General features: G+C 37.3%; 1 protein-coding gene across 1 annotated transcript in view; it reads right to left on the minus strand.

The window, feature by feature from the left end:
• DPY19L4 (dpy-19 like 4) overlaps positions 1-22859 on the minus strand; it is a 36803-nt gene extending 13944 nt beyond the window's left edge. Inside the window, exons 1-10 of the mRNA XM_058178865.1 lie at positions 22644-22859; positions 18750-18854; positions 15878-16002; positions 11257-11347; positions 9431-9552; positions 7496-7641; positions 3885-4008; positions 2262-2396; positions 1927-2058; positions 1739-1837 (exon numbers count right to left, since the gene is read on the minus strand). Coding sequence (XP_058034848.1) covers positions 1739-1837; positions 1927-2058; positions 2262-2396; positions 3885-4008; positions 7496-7641; positions 9431-9552; positions 11257-11347; positions 15878-16002; positions 18750-18854; positions 22644-22719 — 1155 coding nt within the window. The 5' untranslated portion in view covers positions 22720-22859. The remainder of the gene's footprint in view (positions 1-1738; positions 1838-1926; positions 2059-2261; positions 2397-3884; positions 4009-7495; positions 7642-9430; positions 9553-11256; positions 11348-15877; positions 16003-18749; positions 18855-22643) is intronic.
• Positions 22860-23330: the final 471 nt, after the last annotated feature.

Consider the following 23330-nt stretch of genomic DNA (forward strand, 5'->3'; position numbering starts at 1 on the left):
TACTGTATATATAGATAGCATTATTTTCGCTCAGGTAACAGAATTATATGAGATTAGATAAGTATCATTTGATTACTGGCATTACATTTTCTAATAGAAACACACATTTATGTATCAAAGATTGAAGGGAAGCCTCTTATCAGTCAGATACAGTTGCTCTACAGTTTCTGTGTTCTTCACCCACCTATGGAGTCCAACAAAATCTGGACATCCCGTTAAGAAAAAGAGCACAAGAGGAGGGAGTCTTGTAAAGATCATTAGAATAGAATAGAATAGAATAGAATAGAATTTTATTGGTCAAGTGTGATTGGACACACAAGGAATTTGTCTTGGTGCATATGCTCTCAGTGTACATAAAAGAAAAGATACGTTCATCAAGGTACAACATTTACAACACAATTGATGGTCAATATATCAATATAAATCATAAGGATTGCCAGCAACAAGTTATAGTCATACAGTCATAAGTGGAAAGAGATTGGTGATGGGAACTATGAAACGATTAATAGTAGTGCAGATTCAGTAAATAGTCTGACAGTGTTGAGGGAATTATTTGTTTAGCAGAGTGATGGCCTTCGGGAAAAAACTGTTCTTGTGTCTAGTTGTTCTGGTGTGCAGTGCTCTATAGCGTCGTTTTGAGGGTAGGAGTTGAAACAGTTTATGTCCAGGATGCGAGGAGTCTGCAAATATTTTCACTTTATTACTAAAGATCTTATTGAACAGATGAGATCATGGGTCTATCTCCAAAAACTGGGAATACCACAATAGAGCCCCAAATTTTTTCTCTGAGACAGTTGTTAAGTGAGTTTTGCCCCACTTTACAACCTTTCTTGCCACAGTTAAGTGAATTACTGCAGTTGTTAGGTTAGTAACACGGTTGTTAAATGAATCTGACTTCCCCCATCGACTTTGCTTGGCAGAAGGTTGCAGAAAGTGATCACATGATCCTAGGAGCTTGCAACTGTCATAAATATGAGTTAGTTGCCAAGCATCCAAATTTTGATCATGTGACCATGGGGATGCTGCAATGGTCATTAAGTGTGAAAAACATCCATGAATCACTTTTTCAGTAGTTGTAACTTTGAACGGTCCCTAAATGAACTGTTGTTACATCAAGGACTACCTCAATATTATACAACAAAACTGGTTAATGATACTTTGTGGCAGTATTTGTTTTTCCTTTAGTATCCTTTGTTTTTACTGTACTTTGGTAATTAAAAAAATTGGGTAGAGTTTGGGAAGCAGCCCTCCACTTCTTCTTTTTCGCTCCCCTCACTCACCCATTCCCAAATTTTCCCATCAACACTTTAATTCCAAATATGTAAAAAAGCAACTTAAACACATTGGGAACATTTAATATCTTTTTTCCACTGTACTCTATAGTCTTTTCTAATCTAGTGTCCTCCAAGGTTTTCATTCCTATAACTTTAATCCAGGGTTCTCCAACCTTGGTCCCTTTAAGACTTGCGGACTTCAACTCCCAGAGTTCCTCAGCCAGCTTTGCTGTCTGAGGGACTCTGGGAGTTGAAGTCCACAAGTCTTAAAAGGACCAAGGTTGAAGACCCCTGTTTTAATCTACTATTCAGAGAGGTTTGGCTGACTTAGTCCATTAACTATTTTACCAGTTAAAAAAACACTGGGAAATAGTTTCCTCAGAAGTTTCCTCCTCTCATGGAACTTACATATGATTTATCTGTATGTGCACAATTAAATGAAAGTTTTTAAAGATAAAGATTACCTTCATTGTAAGGTTCAAAGTCACTGTGACCGTGAACACCAAATAAAAATAGATGACTTTCAGCATCCTTGAAAGAAGAGTTCCCTTCTTCATATTCATCTACAAAAAAGCAACAAGACCTGTTTATTTCTCGATGGAAACCTTAAGACAGAGAAGTGCATAACTACAAATAATGTCTTCAATCTTACCTGAAGGTATTTTGCCAGCAAAGCCGTGGCAGCAAGGCTTAATAATGGAGATACTAATAAAGCTGGATTTTCAAATTGTAATACATATCCCAGGAAAAGGGAAAACAGGTAGATTTTATAGATTTCATGCACCTACAGATAGGAAAATAAAACATCAACATGCCTTTGATTTTTAAAAAATTCTGAGTTGCAGCTGCACAATAATTTGTTCTCTGTCCTTTGTTTTGTTTTAAGTTCACCCCCATTCTACAGATGGAGCTTACAGAAGGCAAAGAAAACAAAGCAGAATTTAGAATTTAGAAGTATATAATGAATATGTCTGAATGTCCAAATACCTTCTCTGTCTGTGTGAACCCTATGACATCAATCAGGAAAAGAGAGACCGCTTGGATAAACAATAGATAATGACTGTATTCCCACATCATCATAAAAGTGTATGTTGAAGCACTGACCAGCAGGTAGCAAAATCTCTGAAAGAAGAGCATAAGAAAGAAGAGAAGAAAAGGGAAACGGTGTTACAAATTACCCAATTAAACTTAGGAACTTTGAATGTATATTGGGAAAGACAAGGTAGAATTGCTTGGGAGTTTTGTTACTGTGCCGTTCCAGATGTATCTAATCAAAAATGCCACTAAATGCAATCTGGCCACTATATGCAGGAATGCACATTTTCCTCTGATTGCTTCCTTCCACAGGCACTGCTGGGCTTCTTGCCTGCTTCCATTTGAAGAGACATTAATTGATGAACTCTTTCCCCCCCCTAAATTTCAGCAGTGGATTGGTGAAACAGTGAGCTATTCAACTGCTTTTCTGCAGCCACCTTTCCTGCTCTTTTCAGCCCCCTGCTAGTTTTCATTCCAAGTGATTCATTCCAAGTTTGGCTAGACAAGGTTGCTGGGTCAGTAATATGCAGGCAGATTCTTTCATGGTTTTGCTTCAGCGTGAGAGGAGCGGTGGATCTTTCTTTTCTTTTCTTTTCTTTTTCTTAACCAAGTAAAACTGACAAAGAGTTTTGCCAGTTTCCTCCTACAGCACAAGATATAGGGAGAATGGTAAAACAATGGGGGTCTTCTTTTCTACCGGTCCACCACCAGGGACACAACAAATGGAAAGAAGTCAAGTATGGGGGAGAAGGTGTGATACAAAACAGTGGTCACCAACTGGTGGTCTGTGAGAAAATTTTGGTGTTCTGCAAAAAAATTATTTGCATTTTTATATAGCACTAAATACTATTTATCTTTTTTAAAAAAAATCATATTAGTGGTCCGCGGGATTTAAAATTATGAATTTAGTGGTCCCTGAGGTCCGAAAGGTTGGTGACCCTTGATACAAAAGATTTATCAATGGAAACGACATTGACCTCAAAGACTTGCCAATAAAAAGGAAAGCGATTGTCTTCCTGGCACAGCCCGGCTGGGCAAAGAAGCAGAGGAATCTAGCAACCAAGGGTTAGCACAGTCCAGATAGAACCCTAGGCTATCTGTGTAGCCAAAACAGAGGAGGGGTTATAAATATGGATCAGGACTTCTTAAGCTAGCTCCCTTTACAGGCAGTTTTCACACACACGAGTCACGGAGCTTAAGACAGCAGTATGGAAGAGTCCAGTGTTTGAACTTGCATAGCAAAATGTCAAAAGTTTATTTTGAAAGAAAGGATCAAAGGAAGAAAATTCCAACAAGAGATCATAAATATCTCAGACAATCTCAAGGTCAGATGTTTTAACAACAGAGATTGGCAGAATAGAACCACACCTTCAAAAGGGGGACTTAATAAATAGTTTCCTGGTTCAGGAAAAAAAATATGCTTTAGCAAACACTGTTATCTAAACAAGAGACTGGTTGTATCCCCTCAAAAGCATATTGACTCAAAGTGATTTTGACCCACCAATTGTTCTACTTTACACCCTTTTTAAATCCATTTCTTACCATTTTATTTCCTGTTAAACACTTTTCTCTTACCTCAGCAGAGGAGTTTATATTATTCTTTAGATAGCCTGTTAGAGCTGCAACTTGACAAGCAAAATACGGCAGAGCCCAGTTCTCCCTAGCAGGTATTGAATAATCTATTCTTGTTGTGTCCGCTCTAAAAAGCAAGCAGAAAAAAAAACATAATGTACTGACACTTTATAACATGAATATTCAATTATGCAGCATGATTGAAAGAAAATACATATCTGTATTAATATTCTGAAGTAGAGACACATTTCAGGATTGACCATATAAGGTTGGCAGTTCAGCGGTTCGAATCCCTAGTGCCGTGTAACAGGGTGAGTTCCCGTTACTTGTCCCAGCTTCGGCCAATCTAGCATGTCGGCCACATGACCACGGAGACATCTTCTGACACCGCTGGCTCTTTGGCTTTGAAACGGAGATGAGCACCAACCCCTAGAGCTGGAAATGACTAGCACATATGTGCGAGGGAAACCTTTACCTTTATGTTTATAGCTAGAAACAAGTTCCACTGAAAACAGATGTCATTTTTCACTTGCCAACCTTGCAAAAAAACTTAATATCTGAATGAGAGACCAGTAGAAAATCCCATCGTTGTAGGGTAAACTTGGAAGTAAAAAAATGTATCCTCAGAGGAAGCCATTGCAACCACTTCCATATGATACTGAGAAAGAACAGGGATATATCCATTTAATCATTAGAATTCAACCTTGATTTAAAGGAGAAGTTACTACAATTGCACGCAATGTCAACTGCAATGAGTTTCAATGTATTCTTCATTCTAAAAAGCAGCCAAATGTAACAGATGATCAGTCATAACAACGTGAGATGTACTTTTCTTTTAATAATTCCAATCAGAAAATATTACTTAATTGAAATTGCATATATATCTGCCAATACAACATTTCCTTAAGGTTTCACCAATCCCAGCAAGAATATAGCTCTTATTTTGTTAAGGCAAGAAAGCAAGAGTTCAGTGATAAAAGAAATAGGGTCATTCCATATCAAGTGGTCTCGGGGTCCCTGTTCGACCATCATGGATTTTGATGAACTTTTGCGTGAACATGCACACATGTCCCCAATGAACATTGGTAAAGGGTTACGTGTGCCGATACAATACTTGCAGAGATATAGGCATTTGTGTGACTCCCATACCGCAGCCTTCTACAGTATGACTCTGTGGTTCCAGCAACCCTAAGACATAATATCTCCAGCAATATTTGGTTGAGAAAAACTAAACTTGGCCATCCTGTACAACTTTTTGTGCTCTATTAAACAAAATAATAAAAAGATTCTCATGAGCAAACTGGAATTTGGCCGATTAAAAATAATATAAAACGTAATGAAGTGATTAAAGAGGAAAATATAGAAATTATTAGAGATTGGATAAAAGTTATGGGAAATGAAAGGAGGAATAAAGAAATTATTGAAAAATTAGGGTTAAGTTGGTTTGAAAAAATACAGATAGAAAAATGGACAAAAAAACTAAAGGAAAATTATTCGATAAATAGATGTGAAACTGAATTTGAATATTTAGTATCTCGGATTATGAAAGATGAAATTGGGCTAAAGGGACTCGTTAGTAGGGTTTATAAGATTATAAATTCTGATGAAAAATTACAAAGAGTGATGAGGACAAATTGGGAAAAAGATCTTAATATTGAAATACCAGAATCAGATTGGAATGTGAATTGGAAGAGTAGAATTATGAGAACTTTATCTATAAGGATTAAAGAGCACAATTATAAAGTTGTTTGGAAATGGTATTTGACTCCAGTAAGATTGTCACAAATGGATAAAAAAATTAGTAAAAAATGTTGGAGATGTGAGATGGAATTGGGGACTTATGAACATATGTGGTATAATTGTGATAAGGTTAAAGTTTTGGCAACAATTGGAGAAAATGATATTTGAAATGATGGGGAAAGTAATAACATTGAGAGTGGAAACTATATTATTGTTGGTAATTAAGGAAATAGAATTAACAAAATATGAAAAAGAATTGATTAGAATTATGATTATAATAGGTAGAATTATAATAGCTAGATATTGGAAACTAGATGTGATTTTTAGAATAGAAGAGTGGAATTCTGAAATGTGGAAATTAGCTTTAAATGATAAAATGACATGTGATATTAAAATTAGAAGTGGTGTGTATAAAGAAGATATTTTCTGGAAGACTTGGAAACCATTTGTGGACTTTGCGGTTGGAACATTGGACGCTTCAGTACCTGTACCTCGAGAACGTGGATTTTGGCAATCATGAGGATATATCCGAAGACCCAAATCTTCCTTTTATGTATAGCACAAGGGTGTAATAATGTATTTTTTTTGTTTGTTTGTTGTAAAAAAAGTAATAATAAAAAAAAAAAAAAAAAAGATTCTCATGAGCAATCTCCATCTTCAAATGATTTGGAGCAAAGTTGGCCAAAAATAGTGCAGCTTTAAAAAAAGGTTAAAGTTTTTGTATTTTATGCCTATATCTCCGCAAGTATTGCGTTGGCACATGTAACACTTTAGAAAAAACACTGCAGAAAAAACAACTGCTACCAACCTGCCTTCCATTGAGGACCTGTATACTGCACGAATCAAAAAGAGGGATATGAAAATATTTAGAGACCCCTCACATCTTGGACATAAATTGTTTCAACTCCTACCCTCAAAACGACGCTATAGAGCACTGCATACCAGAATAACTAGACTCAAGGACAGTTTTTTCCCAAAAGCCATCACTCTGCTAAACAAATAATTCCCTCAACACTGTCAAACTATTTACTAAATCTGCACTACTATTAATTTTCTCATCGTTCCCATCACCCATCTCCTTCCACTTATGACTGTATGACTGTAACTTTGTTGCTGGTATCCTTACGATTTATATTGATATTGATTGTTTCCTGATTGCTTATTTGTAGCCTATGGCTATCATTGTGTTGTATCATTAAGTGTTAAATTTGTACTCTATGACTATCATTAAGTGTTGTAAGTGTTGTACCTCGATGAACGTATCTTTTCTTTTATGTATACTGACAGCATATGCACCAAGACAAATTCCTTGTGTGTACAATCACACTTGGCCAATAAAAAAATCTATTCTATTCTATTCTATTCTATTCTATTCTATTCTATTCTATTCTATTCTATTCTATTCTATTCTGTTCTGTTCTGTTCTGTTCTGTTCTGTTCTGTTCTGTTCTGTTCTGTTCTATTCTATTCTATTCTACGCTATGCTACACTACGCTACTCTACGCTAAGCTACTCTACTCTCTGGTTGAGCCAGGCACTTTTCTGAAATCAGACCACTTGATATGGAATGACCCAATATCCTTGGAGGGGAAGAAATGATCATCCACAGTTCCAAAACCTATGCCAGCTCAAACTAGCCAAGGATAGGCTGGTTTTACCTGACTTTTTAGTATTAGCATATATTTAATGTATCCCTTTGATGTCTGCTAAGAAGAAATTAGGTGCGCCATTCCAGAAAGTTATCTGAGAGACCTACTCTGGCAAATCCAAGCTCCTCAGAGCTGCTCTCATCTTTACCTTGTCCTAAAAGTTGAAGGTGGCAGACCTGGCATTTTAAGATTGTATTGCAGAGAGAAAATCAATATTTGTTTTACCTGTTAATAATGAACCAGGCAACAGTCAGCATCCCTGCTAGCCAAGTCCCACTCATAAGCCAGCTGGTTACGAACAATGCGGTCACATAAATGCCCTGTAGCCCAAATACTATGCCAATGTAAAAATAGACTGGCTCAATAACTTCCTGAAAAGTAAAAGATAAATATTGTTTTATAAACATATAGTAACTGAGTGATAGTTAGAACATCTCAACTGAGATTTACCAAGGGAAAAAGCTTCCTGTAGCCCCAAGGGACCATCAACTTATGTAAACAAAGAAAGACTAAATCATGACTCTAAATGTTTTCATCTGGCTGCTGAAAACTCTCATGAAAATAATTCCAGTTCTGCCACTTTTTGAAAGTTCTTTTACCTATGTGAGGACAACTTGTATGATTTAATGTGTACGTACATTATTTCAAATGCAAGTTTTGTCTTTGTTTGTAGACTCTGTAAACCACTTAGAGAGGGCTGCAAAGCACTGTGGAGTGGTATATAAGTCTAAGTGCTAGTCCCAAAGGTGCTTTTTTTCTTTAAAGATGTTTTGCTTCTGATCCATGGTTATCCCAAAGGTGCTTTTTCAGAAGGCAACTGGACTTGTTTCTTTCTTTGATGAGAAGCAAAATGTCTTCAAAGAAAAAAAAACACAAGAAACTTCAGATGCCTTCTGAAAACGCACCTTTGGGACAACCATGATTTGGATGACTGAGAATCTCCATACACTTCTAAGTGCTAGTGCTAGTCTAGTCTCCTGCCCTTACTTAATATTTAGAGTATTATACCTGAGTTATACCAACACAAAGACCAAATGCATTCCTTGGCCTTAAAGAGCTACGCACACATGTCCCGTTAGACTCTGAAAGGATAGTATAGATTCAACTCACCAACTATATCAAGTTGAATCCTCACCCATGAGATTGGACATATTTAGGCTGCTTCACATAAAACAGTAATTCTCAAACTTTGATCTGCTTACTACTGATGACCTAAGAAAGCTCCCCTAGGTAGTTCATGCAGCCAGAGCCTGCTTGCCACATCAAGCCCCACCTCCTCCCTACATACATTGTACCAGTAGATAGCTGACTTGCAAAAAAGATCAGTAATTAAATACTAATTCAGTGTGAAGTGCATAAATGATAATAGAATAGGAGCGTTAGCCTTCTGAAAAATGCCAACATGGAATAATCTAAAATGCAGTTACCAACTGCAATCTATGCCTTACTAGCAAAACCTGTAGACTCACCCAAACAACCCCCTCCCTGCCTCCCCTTCCCAAGTGCCGCTAAGGATTATAATAATGAATATCTCAACATGAAGTTTCACTGGGCTAGAACTCCTTAGCCCTAACTTCTTAAAAGATTGCTACAACAGATCATTCATGGCCAGAAGTTTCTGCTCAGACTTGTTATTCTGGCATAGCATATATAAACTAATTCATTAAATAAAGTAAGGAGATTGTTTTAATTTAAGTAATGCTTCTCTTAGCTGCTCAGGGATTTTAAAGGGTTAGGAACTGAAGTTCACGAAAGAGTGGCTTGACAAAGATTAGCTAATGAATTCATGATAAAACCATGATATGAATACAGAATTTGCCAGCCCAGAACCTCAATACTTTAGTGTTTCTAGGGGCTGACCCAAAATTCTTGCTACCATAAACTGTAATTGCCAGTCTTGATCCCGAGTGTGATCCCAACATTATTAGTTTCTTAGACTTTTTTTGCTTTCTTAACTAAGTTGACACAGGAGGAATCACACAGGAGCAAGCTGCATTTTTTTCCTAAGCAAATGGAGTACTCTTGATGCGAAGTAAGATGGCCTCCTATTAGTTCGTATTGTTTTCACCTGGCCTCTGAAATAAAGCAAGCCCGTTTCTTTTAGGCAGTAAACTTTCCTGGTTCCGAGACACAAGATGATAAAAAAGAAAAGATGCATACTTCACTGCCAGATGCCTGATATAAAATGCTGGCAATCAGTTCTGGATACAAAGTCATCTGTCGTACAGTGTTCATTGTTTTTAGTGACAGGGTCCTGTTGTCATGAATAAGCTGATGAATGCCTGCAGAGGAAGGAGGCACGGAGATACGGTAATTTTTTCCCCTTATTATACAAATAGTTGTATCCAACAAAATAAATAACCCAGATGTCCACATTATTTATTTATTTATTTATTTATATCTGAAAGACATATCTAGCTGTCCCAATTTATCATCTCAGCAAGTGACTCTAGTTAGCCAATGATAATATTAACTAAACAAACAAACAAATAAGGCAACCATCAGCATAGTACAGAGGCATTGTGGACATTCTTAAGAACCTCTCAACATAGAACAGCCAATGGAAAATCAACAGGGTCTGGGCCATCAGGACCTGGGGGGAAATGATGTTTGATTGGGAAGATGTTCCAACAGATCAAATCAGCTAACATGGTTTCATACAGGGAGCTCAAAGCATGTCCACTCTGTCAGTTCTGTTGAGATGAGCAGAAACTATTGGGGATAAGTTATCTCACAAGTTTGTCTTATGCTTCTACCATATTTCTGTGTGCTACCCTATAAAATAAATAAATGCCCATCATCATCACGCACTATAGAAAGCTCCTACATGCCATCTCATAAAAATCAGGAGGAATATAAAAGACATTTGATTTACTGGAGATAATCTATTCTTGCTTGTTTCTGAAAGTAGATTATTCAACCAGATTCTTTCTAAAGCTTGTTTGAGAAGATGACTGCACCCCATGATCATGGCAATTTGACAGAAAGTCATATCCATAGGCCTACAATTCCAGGGGACAAACTTCATGTCTATCCTGAAATCTAGCTGTGTACTTAATGTTCAGTGTCAGATCTGGCACTAGACTTCAGACGACAATACAATCTGAAGAAATACTCTATTGGGAGCCAATGTGGTAGAATGATTAGGATATTGGACTAGGACTGGGGAGACTACGGCTCAGATCAACATCAGTCATGGGAAACCTATTGGATGACTTTGGGTCAGCCCAACTACTTTGCAGAGTTGTTTGGCTGTAATTGTTTTTAAATTTCAATGCTTTTAGTAAATCTTAAGTCTCCCTAATTGTCTATCAACTCTTTTTCCTCTCTTCTTTTGGGAGCTCATGTGAATCATCTCATAGTAATTCATATAGGCTTCTCTAAATCACCACCCAGATTTGAGGCACATCTCCCTTTAGTCCAAACCTAGCCCATGGTTAGGGAGATGTGCCTCAAATATTAATGGGAGATGTGCTTCAAATCTGGATGATGGTTTCGAGAAGCCCATATAAATCACTATGAGATCATTCGCATGAGTTCCTAAAAGAAGAAAAGTAAAAGAAAAAAAGTTAACCCATGAGCTAGCTTTTTATAAATAATTGGATTAATGAAATTACAAATGAGATCCTAGAAAATAAGAGATAAAATGGGTAGATAAAAGGTTTGCTAATCTCCACTGCATTGAAGCACACATGTAAATTTAGAGTCACATAAACTTTCATTCAATCTGTCCCAGAGTTCTGTATAGCCTGAAGATTTGCAAGCATTTAGCCCTAGAAGATCACTGAAGCAGTAGGCATGAGTTTAAATGGATTCCAGAGGATGCTAGAGGACAGGAAGGCCTGGAGGAACGTTGTCCATGGGGTCGCGATGGGTCGGACATGACTTCGCAACTAACAACGACAACAACAAGCCCTAGAAGGTAATGCATCCTGTACAATCCTGATTTCTCCTCAGTTACAATTTAGCAAGTGTATTTGCTTTACCTTTTTTAAAAGAGGAGGCTTTTAACAGTTCTTTATAAAATGAATAGTAAATGGCACTGTCACCATGAAATGTGATTTCTCGTTCAAGTTCCTAGAGAAAAAACAACAACCAGAAAATGTAAGCTACAAATAACATGAATTCCCCCAATCCCTCTCTCACAACACAAAGATTATACTTTCAAAACTGAATGGTCTACTAATTCACAAATTTCCCCAAATTTCAAATGGACAATGAAAAAAGGGACCATTAGATTGGCTTAAAACATCAAATCACTTTCTTTCTGAGACTTCCGCTGGCAATGCAGGCTTCGTGGACATTCCTTTGGAATCGTCTGCCCTGGGTTTCATCAAACCGTCCCTGACAGCGTAAATGGGCTGTCAAACGGTTTGGAATTCTCTCCCCCGGGAGAAGGGGGAGGGAAGAGTGGTCAGGTTTGGGTAGAGCTCCCCGGGAGCCCCTGGAATTTAACCAGGAGATCGAAGGGTGAGAGCTCCCCTTTAGCCTGACGAAGCTCCGTGCCCAGGGTGCTTCTGTTTATACAGAAGCCACGACCATCTCTGTGCCAAGATTTATTTTTAAAGAGAACTCAACACAGATAGAACAAAGTAGGAGGACTAGCAAGAATTTGCAAGTAATAAATCTTAACTTCAGCTCTTAAATAGCTTTCCTTTGAACTAACTTTTAACTTGAGCGGATTTAAAATGGCGTTTGCAATATACAAAGGAAAGTGAAACTATAAAAGGACAAAGGAAGAGAAGAACATAACAAGCTACTTTTTAAATGGAATGAATAAGAACTGTTAATGATTTTTTTTCTTTTTACCTTTTTCTTTATCACAATGTTTAAGAAGAAAAGTTTATTGAATTTTTTTTTCTCTTTTTGGTAGATTTTACAGTTTAAGAATGGCTCTTAAGCAAACAGAACTAACTACTAAAATCTTGGAAACTTCTTCACTTCAAATATGGATATTTTTTTATAGGAACTTTTGGAGGCTTATCTTTTCTTAATAAGTTTTTAAACAAGAGATTTTTTACACCAATATATTAAAGATTGGAAATTCTTTATTGTTAGATGTTAAGCTGATTGGTGAGCAGATGGTGGAAAATGTGTAAGATAGAAGACAAGGGGAAGGAGAATGCTTAAGATGTGATTTTGATGGTATTTTTTTAAAAAATATATATATATAGGGTTTAATTTTTACAACTGACTTATTTTGGGTATAAGGTGTTACTATTTGATATATGTGAGGTATAAAGGAATGGGAAGATGGAATATTGTTTAACTTTTGGAGGACAGATAGAAAAATTTATGGATGTAATGTTGGTATTTGGTTAAATAGAATTTAATTGTTATAATTGATATATTTTGGATATAAGTTATAATTTTAATAATGTTATTTGACAGATGTAAGGTAAATTGAAGAAATATTAATATTAGCAATGTTATTTGATTTATGTAAGTGATATTAAAGATATGAGAAGATAGAATATTGTTTATTTTGGAGATTGGATAAAAATTTAAGAATTTAAGATGGAAATATGAATTATATTTGGGAGACTGTTTAAGGAAGAAAGGTATATTATAAAAGAATTTCTGATGAATACTGGAAGATGGAATATCGTCTTGGTCTTGATCGATGAAGATTGGATATTAAAACTATAAGATTCTGAAGACTTCAGGAGTGGAATGGATTGATATATATTTGGTGTTAATTGATGAAGATTGGATATTAAAACTATGTATTTTATTGATGAACTGGAATTACTAATTTAATTGGAAGATTCTGAAGATTTTAGGAGTGGAATGGACTGATATATAATGGACTGGAAGAAGAATGTACTTTTTTGTTTCTGGAAGGGGAGTTAAGGTCTTAGAGAGAGGAGTGACTATGGATTATGACTTATGTTGTATTTTAATTTATGATTGTTAATCTTATACCCTGTACTTTGTTCTGGGAAGTCTCGGGGGTGGGAGGGAGGGAGGGAAGGGGAGAGGGGAGATGAAGGATCAATGTAAAGGAATGATTGAAGATATGTAATTAAGAAATAGAAATAATTTGAAATGAAATCGGGCTGCTCAGCTGCCATTTCAGAAGGAATGGAAAGGAGAGGAGAGAGTGAAGGAAGAAAGTAGGTAGGAAGAGAGAGGTAGAAAAGGGGAAAGGAGAGGAAGAAAGGTATATTATAAAAGAATTTCTGATGAATACTGGAAGATGGAATATCGTCTTGGTCTTGATCGATGAAGATTGGATATTAAAACTATAAGATTCTGAAGACTTCAGGAGTGGAATGGATTGATATATATTTGGTGTTAATTGATGAAGATTGGATATTAAAACTATGTATTTTATTGATGAACTGGAAATACTAATTTAATTGGAAGATTCTGAAGATTTTAGGAGTGGAATGGACTGATATATAATGGACTGGAAGAAGAATGTACTTTTTGTTTCTGGAAGGGAGTTAAGGTCTTAGAGAGGAGTGACTATGGATTATGACTTATGTTGTATTTTAATTTATGATTGTTAATCTTATACCCTGTACTTTGTTCTGGGAAGTCTCGGGGGTGGGAGGGAGGGAGGGAAGGGGAGAGGGGGGAGATGAAGGATCAATGTAAAGGAATGATTGAAGATATATAATTAAGAAATAGAAATAATTTGAAATGAAATCGGGGCTGCTCAGCTGCCATTTCAGAAGGGAATGGAAAGGGAGAGGAGAGAGTGAAGGAAGAAAGTAGGTAGGAAAGAGAGAGGTAGAAAAGGGGGAAAGGAGAGGAAGGAGAAAGGGGAAAGAGAGAGGGTTAGAAAGGGTGGAAGAGAAGAGTAGGGAAGGAGGAGAGGATGTAGAAAAGCGAAGGAGAGGAAGGATGAAGAAAGTAGAAGAAAGTAGAGAAGGGAGGAGGAAAGGTTTGTTAAGGAAGGAAGTGGTAGCTGGGCAGGTCCAAATAAGTAACAAATGAAAGTTAATGACTAATGTTGAATAAGAGACTGTATATTGAATAGGTTGTTAGAAAATGGAAATAAAACTTTTTTACTAAAAAAAAAATCGCTTTCTTTTTTTTTTTTTTTGGGAAGAATTAACTACCTCTGCAGACAAAATAGTCCCTAAATGCAAATTTCACTCATTCTCATTACGCTTTTGAAAGAGGATTCTTTCAAAATGCCCTCAATGGTCTTTGAGCATCAAATTTTATTTTACAAAAAATTATGTTCCCCATCCACCCAGTTAACTATTCATCTTTGACACAGTCGATGGATTATATTTATAACAAACTAGCTGGATCCCCGTGTTTCATTACGAAACTATGTGATCGGGCTTGATAAATCAACACTTACAGCTTGAATCCCCCCCTATCCTATCCCCTTCTCTCCCTCAGGTTTGCCCCACAGAAATGTCTCCTATCCTATCCCCTTCTCTCCCTCAGGGTTTCTAGCCCCTTCTCTCCATGGGGCTTGCCCCACAGAAACCTGTCCTATGCTATCCCATTCTCTCCAGAGTTATTTTCAAGTTAGGAGGGGGAGTAGAAAGTCTAACTAATTAGCATCAGAATGTGTTATAATAATATAGGAAAATACTAATGCTCTGATGGTCATTTCAAAAAAAATCCTTTCTTAGTGAGCACCTAGAAGCCAAGAGGAACATACATGGCAGATTTCAAGTTTGTAGGCTTTACGGTTCTGGAGATTTCATGATTAATGCATGAGTGGTTTTCGCTTTTATATATAGAGATTATAGGAAAATATGAGTTTGCTACTTCTATTTATGAAAGCTAGATAGCTCAAGGTTACAGCTACAGTTTCATAAGGACATAGCAGCTAAGTTACAACATGTGAATGTTCTAGTAACAAATTGTCCTTTTTCACCTGGCCTATCAAGTTGCTTAAACTAGAAGAAGCTCTGAAAAGCTTGAGGGATATATTTTCCAACTTTGCTTCAGATGCTTAAAAGCTGAGATTTCAGTCCCCAAATGGGATGCTTTTACAGGCTGGCCAAAACTTTCTAGAGCTATGGCCTCAGCTTTCTGTGATAGTAGTATCACAGGATTAATACTATTGAGACAGCTCTGCTTTTCTTAATGGTTCACAGGAAAGTCAACAGGCCCCAAAGTATATTTTAAAGGCTGAAAATCTGGTTTTTGTACGTGTGGTGCACCCATTCATGCTTCAATAAGAGAATGCCAATAAAACAGGATAAAGCTATAAATTCATTGTGAAAGGAAGTAAAAGGGAACCTCTTCACAGAAAAATAATTAAGGATGTGATAAGAAAAACTAAGAAACCTACTTTATGCAGTTTATCATTCCATCTGGACTCTAGACTGGGTGTAGGCAATCATGGCTTATCATATGTTTGGTCCTACATTGTCCATGACCAATGGCCAGGTTAAGTACTCTTTGTCAGATGGCCTAGACCACGAGTCTCCAACCGTGGCAACTTTAAGCCTGGCGGACTTCAAACTCCCAGAATTCCCCAGCCAGCTGGGGGTTTAAGTCCGCCAGGCTTAAAGATGTCAAGGTTGAAGAACCCTGGCTTAGACATTGTAGGAACTGCACATCTGTTTATAAATAAGCCAACTTTCTGCTTGTATAACATAACAGACTTTATTGTTTGAGATTCCTTACCGGCCTAGTAGAAAACCAGAATTTGCGTTCATGGTATGTTGAAAGATATATGGCATACATCATTCCACTTATGATTGCTGTAATGCAGCCAAAGAAAAGCTTTGTAAAATGTGGAATTAAGACATCTGAAAAGAAATATAATAAACATCAAATAAAGTAACTGAAAAGCTATGTTTTCATATCAAGTCCAATGCCCAATGTTTGTCAAAGCCGTCTGCAATGCAATAAGCAGGTGGCAGCAGAGGGCTACTGCCCAACCAGTCCATAAGTACAAAACACCAAAATATACAACACCAAACTCTGTAGACACAAGAATGGAGGATGTGGTAGAAGTCCTGATCTGCTGTAGAGAACAAAGAGGATGACTCGATGGAGAAAGGGAAGGTCTATTACCAAAGCATCAAAAAGGAAACATTGCTTGCAAGAATATGTTACCATAGCCAATCTAAATAAAAGTAGTTTTTAGTCTTCTGTGAAGTCTATTTCTTGATTTCATCTGACTCAGACTGGCAAAGGCCTCAGACTCAATCCAGACAAAATGGAGTGCCTAATTATTTCAGGATAATAATAATTTTGAATCTCTGTGCTTGCCCGGGAACAGCAGACCCACAAGTTGGAATTCAAGTAGAGCAGATAAAAGTTGTGGCCAGGAGACCTTTGGCCTAACACTGGCTAGAGTGCCAGTTCTAACTTTACTAGAAACAGAATGCACTGGGAACAGTCCCTTGGGCTCTTGTCATCTAACAATTGAATTACTGTATTGTAATTTGCTCCCTGTGGGATTCCCTTTGAAGACCATCTGGAAACTTCAACTGATCCAAAACGCAGCAGGCCATGTGCTTACTGGATAGCTAGGTATTGCCAGGTTACACCACTGCTGAGGGACCTGCATGGCTCCTGATGTTTCCAAGTACAATTCAAGGTGTTGGTTGTTACCTATAAAGCCTTAGTTCATTCAGGTCCTGGAATCTAAGAGTCTGCCTTTCCAAGATCAATTCTGTCTACCCAACCCAGGGCACTGGGTGATCAGGGGGAGTCTGCTGAAGATCCCTCCCATCATGAGGTGCAATAAGAAAGATCTGAATTGCAGGCATTCTATATATAAGGTCCCTCCTAGGGAACACCTTGATCCTTGAGGTGAGTATGGCTCCCACTCCTATAGTCATATGAAATATAGTAAAAACATCACTTTTTCAGAAGGTCCTCAGAAATAATTTCTGTAAAGACATCAGCACTAATACGGCTTTGTATTATAATGTTGCTATTGTATTTTGTATTTTATATACTATCTCGAATCCTTTGGGAATTACATAAATCTTGTAATGAAACAAGCAAAATATTTACAGAGTTTGCTCCATGGACATTCATGAATTCACAGATTATAATTCGATGTTACAGGCATCAATAATATACAATTGGGTAAATCAGATTTGTTAGCCTATTTTGGTATCTGTTGAGTTTTCTCAAATCAAATAGGATTGTTTATTTGCCTGAATGGTGAAATAGACAAACTGGGGGGGTGGGGGTGGAAATCAAGGCACATTCCTTAAAAGCAGACATCTGTAAAAGTTTAATCTTCATTCATATCTTGCTAAAAATTCAAACACGCAGCTTGCTTGCATTTTACATAGTAGTAACTTGTTATATACCTACAGCTGTCTCTGTTTAAATGATCTGTATTTAACCTAAATTGTTGGGAATTTGTGCATAGCATATCAATCAATTTAGATCTCCTGTGGGTTTTTTTTAAAAAAAGTTTTTAAAAAATTATATTTAAGCTGTGCCAGGTAAATAAAATAGATTCAGGTGTTCTCAACAGCCTGTACCAAACAAACAGTGAGGACAAATTTACAGATTACATCCCAATAAGTATAACAAAGTTCTAGCATCAGAAGAAAACAAAAGCGACAAAGGGACTTGATTTTGAGGAGAAAACTATTATTGTTATAATCTGTTCCAGACCAGAAACTGGCTATATGTAATCCTTGGTTAGCATCCAATCATTCTATGGCCATTCAAATTTGTGATGGCTCTGAACAAGAGGCATTTAAAACTTGGTCCTTGACGTTCCAGCAACCAAAGTGCCCCTGTGGTCACATGATCATGATCTTTGCATTCAACAACTGACCCCAATTTCTAACCATAGTAGTTTCTCACGGTCACATGATCATGATTTCCAACCTTCCCTGCCATCTGTACACAAGCAAAATCAATGGGGAAGCCAGCAGGAAGTTGAAAGTCACAGTCACATGAGGTCTGTGCTTAAAGTCACTTGCTTAATAATTTGCTTAACAATGGTAACTGGGGACTTCCAGAACTGCGTCCCTAAGCAGCCCAGCGATGGGATGTCACGCTTTACGACCACATCACTTAACATTTCCATTGTTAAGTTACCATCACTGAGGACCATCTGCATTTCAGCAGCAGAGACTGTTATTTTAAAAAGAGAGAAAAAAACTTTTGAATTCTTATACATAGAAAAAGTTCAGCTATTGTGCTGTTAACACAATAGAGCAGGAACTCCATCCCTGCAAGACTGCCAGAGACAAGGCATGTGATCTTTCCTCTTTTGCGGCTCTTCTTGGTGGATTTTTTTAGAAAATTAATTTGCCAAAAAGTTTAGCAATTATTCTGTGTTGACTGTAAAATATAGATTCATAACCTCAAAGCTGCTTTTGGTTTTGAAGACGGATCACTTTCAACAGGCTTGCGTACAAAGTGGAATAAATATATGGCATATTTTAGCTCACATCTTTTTCCAGAATAAAGATTTCTTATCCATTCTACACAGAAAAATATATTTCTATATCTAATTCCTTAAAAACAAATATATATGGAATTGAAACACTGACAGAAAAGTGATATAACTCACATTTTACGGATCTTTTGGATTGTTTGCCTTTTTCGTTGTTTTCTTTGAGAGTTTTTTCTTCAACTTCTGTACAGGTTGGATTCTTTCTTTGCCTCAGTTCAACAGCTTTTGAACAAAATATCCAGAAATTAATCTTAGAAGACAAAACCTATTTACTTTAGTTGTAGGTCAGATGTATGGATAGGATTGCATTGCTATATATCTTCCAAACACTCCCAATAGTATTTACCCATCTAGACGTATTTTTAGAGATGTAAGAGCTTCAGTATTCAATGAAGTTTATACTCAAATAAATGGGCTAAAACATCTGGCACGCACAAAAAAATTATTTGGGTAGATTAAAAATTCCATTTTGAATGTAATTTATAGAGACTCTTGTGTCTGCATCATCCTCATGACTAAAATGTTCATCAACGAGTACAGCGTAACCAAAATTACATTCCTTTTCTAGTGTTTCCCCACAATCTCCACAGTATGTGAAATGATACCTAAATAAAAGACTCCAAGTCACCAAGAATAAGCTTCCATCCTTATGGATGGAACTAAAGCTCTGCCTCCCTAGTCCTATTCCTTAGTTCTGGAGTCAACAGTGCAACTGACATGCCTGGAGGTCTATTTGATTGAGTGAAGCTGAACAGTACGTTACCAGTGGTGGGTTGCCCCCAATTCAGTCCGGTTCTTGCGAACCGGTAGTAAAATTGGAGGGAGGCTCCGCCCACCCACCCGGATGTCATCATAGATGATCTGCGCATGCGCAGAAGCTTGGCACGTATGCTTGCTTCGCTCGCGCGTGTGTGTGATCCCATTGCGAATTAGTAGTAAAGATAAGTAGAACCCACCCCTGTATATTATGCTGACTATTCATTCTTAGTAAAAGCTTTGCAGGGCAAAACCACTCTCTAACTGATCTTGTAAACAATTTGTAAATTGTAAAGTAAAAGTATAGTTTTAAAAAAAGTATAGGATCTTCCCCATAGCTCAGTTAAATACTCCTCTGCTATTTGGAATCAGCAGAAATCTTAACTAGCACTGTTCCCGTTGCCAATCCTAATAGATTTTTGTTCTGGCAAACAACTGGAGAATAGTGTCCTTATTTCCTGTGTGGAAAAGGATGTCCTGCTCCTTCCTCCCAGTTTCTAATATCAACATCTGGTAGGGGAACTATCTACCAATCACAGCACTGCCCTGACTGTCAGTGGTTTTGACAGATGGCAAAATCTGGGATTTTTCTCCATTGTAGGAAATCATTTCCCTTCATTTGACATCTATGCTAGGGTGAGTGGGGATCAGTGCCCGGGCTCAGAATGTGGCAGATGGAAGGAGAAAAGAAACTCTTCCCCCTGTCAAATCTCAAGGTTAAGTGCTAAAAATAGAACTGAGATTTTTCACTCTGTAACCTAATTAGGTTTGTTTATGTATATATTTCAGAAGTAGGAGAAACTAGAAGCAATTAGTCATTACCCATAATGGTTCAATGAAATGTCCATGTCCATAGGCAAAATGCATCTTATAATAAAGTATTAATACTCTGTTAGCAAGCTTCAAGGGACACCTAGTTTGTCACTTGTAATGCTACATTAGAGGACACTAAATATTGGCCTAATCCAGCAGACTTGTCTTGATGAACTAAAGCCCAAGAAACTCCATTGACACAAGCAAAAATAAAAACCCTCACACATTTCAGAATATCACAATGAGTCATGACAGTGAATGGTTTTGTGCTTAGCATTCTATGCTATGTTTATTCAATAAGCTATCTTTATGCAATATGATAAGACAGAAGCTAGAATTCCTGAACCTTAACAACAAAACTCAAACAAACCACCCAATGGCTCTATGCAGCTTCTGAACCCAGCCAGTATGGCGTGGCTTAGATATAATCAGATATATGACAATACTGTACTGCTATCATTAAATAACTGAGGGTCAGAAATTGTTGACCTTCTACTGTAATTCATCCAGGAGTTGCAGAGATGTAAAAGCAAACATTCTGAGAGTTGAACTGATATATCAAGCTGCTATCTATAAACAATGCATTATCTTTGAGCAGGAAACAGCCCCAAAACTAAGCAACCCTGAAGAAATTACAACACACTGCACCAAGTAGAATGTGTTATGAAGTGTTCAACAACAGAAAGGAAAAAGTATGCTTTCTTTTAACAGTATCATAGGTGTTATGAATGAGACGCAGAAGCAGTTGTTCAGTGCAAATGATTTGTGTTGACAACCCATGACAGTTGAATCCTAATTTCTCTCCTCCTCCTTTTCCCCCTTTCTTTTAGCTGTGGAATGAGAGTTTCAATGAAGTTGCTCAAAACCAATTTCTTGGGTTATTTCAAATGGGAATAGTCCATTTAAATTTCAAGAGTAATTAATCCCAATGTAACAGGCCTCACAGATGTCAAAGATCCAGAAAAAACATACACAAACAGAGAGTAGGGTATATAAGCCTTCAATTATCCTAAACATCAAATACGCTCATCTGCAAGATACTCAGAAATAAATGGATATACTTGCTTTTTTGGATAAATTTCCCAAACTAGGCAAATTTTAAACTTCAATGAAAGAAACTTACTGCATTTGAGATTATGGGAAAGAACAGTTCTGTGGCAGATTGCAACAGAAAATTATGATTATTGCAACAAAAATTATGATAATCTATACTTAGACTGAACACATGTTCCTACAAAAATAACTTTTTCCATGAAACAAATCTATTCAGTTCAAAGAATGAATAAACGGCTTACTAAATAACATCTATGCCATATGGTTTGAAAGATTAATTGAAAAAAATAAGATAGATGTAGGGACAACAAGCCATCCTTCTCAGTATTTCTTCTTTAATTTGACAAAAACTAAGATACAGAGAAGAAAATTTTGTGGATAACTTTGAAAACATCCATGCTTTGAATTAACATATTCCCAGAGACCAATAGATTCTTGGGTTGTTGTTTTGTTTTGCAGATGGGAAAAATCCTTTCATTGGTACAGTGGAAGCTTTTTAAAACTTTAACTGAATGTAATAGATCTATATTATGTACAGCAGAGAAAAGCGTTTCCACATAAATATTAAATTAATATACACATATATAAATCTAGCATTGTGCTAAATGGAAAAGTTTATATTTTTATATAGTATTTCCATATTGCATTCCCTTATACAGCCTTAAAATAATTAATGTAGTTATAATCAACAAACCAATATTTTTGAGAGGGAAATTACATATATATTGCAGGGGCATAAGAGATCCACTGCATGCTTCATCTTTTCCACAAAAAAAGGTGGATTTCCCATAGACAGAAGCACAAATTCCACTGTGGTTGTCAGAATGACAGAGATCATTTGCAGGTACATTTGGTTATGTGCACCTCCACCACTTATTTTTCATCCAGCTCTGCTTTTCAAAAAGCTTTAGGAGCAAAGCAGCTCAGAAAGCAAACACATCAGAAGGTTAGTGGTATCAAAATGATTTGCTGACTCTTGACTTTTGCCTGGCTAGGTGGCTCAGTGGCTGAGCTTGCCGATCAGAAAGATCGGCGGTTCTAATCCCTAGTATATAGGTCTCCTACGTGAGTAGGGGGGTTGGACTAGATGACCTCCAAGGTACCTTCCAACTCTGTTACTGTTAGGAAGTTCAGTTATTTGCAAAAAAGAGAGGCCGAAGTTACTGCTAACCTTATTGATTTGTAACAGTATGCAAAATTATTTGTAGAAATGCCACCTTCCTCCGCCCTTTTCTTAACTTTAATGCCAATAAAACCAAGACTTTGTCTATACCCAAATTGCTCTTTACATCTGAGCGGCCTCCTCTATCACCGACTAGCGTCGTTTACCCACTGGCTGGCCCAAGGCGGAATGAAAAGGGAGACACAACGCGCGCACAGAAACCTCACCTTCCTCCATCTCCAGTTTATCACACCGAAAGAAACCCGAGTCCAGCGCGCTTTCTTCCGCCGATCTCTCCGGCATTAAAGCGATCGGGACTCCCGTCTCTCTTTTCCAGCGTCAGATCGCACTAAAGCAACCCTCGGCCTTGTCCCGATTACAGAAGGAGATACTTTTCACTTCCTGCTAGCTCCCCGATTTTTCGATCTTTTCCTTTTCTGCAAGACGATGCGGAACGGTCCTTCCCGGAGACCGAAGGCACATGCGGAATCGAATTCGCGTAGCTACTGAGGCCAAGCCAGTACTCCGTATTCGACTTCCGCCCTGAGACGCTGGGTACTCCTTGCTCTAATCCCTGTGATGTCAGTTCATTCGTTAATGAATCCAAAAGAAAGAGAATCTCCTTTTGAAAACGCAGAGAATTAGTCTTAACTTGTACAAAGATGAGAGGAGAGAGAGAGGTTGGTGGGAGGTGTGTGTGTGTGTGTATACAAGAGACAATCCTTGGACCCAAAAGTTTTGGATAACTTTTCAGTACCATTAATATTTTTATATGAAACTTTAATATTTATATGAAAACTCTTGAGGTCATTCAACAGCAAATGAGCAGAGGTAGGGCAAGGTAAATATTGCTGGACAGGCAATGCTATTCAGGGGTTTCTCCCAGTGTTTAGAAACTGTTGAGGTCTGGAATA

This window comes from Ahaetulla prasina, chromosome 3, assembly GCF_028640845.1.
Source record: "Ahaetulla prasina isolate Xishuangbanna chromosome 3, ASM2864084v1, whole genome shotgun sequence".
NCBI lineage: Eukaryota > Metazoa > Chordata > Lepidosauria > Squamata > Colubridae > Ahaetulla > Ahaetulla prasina.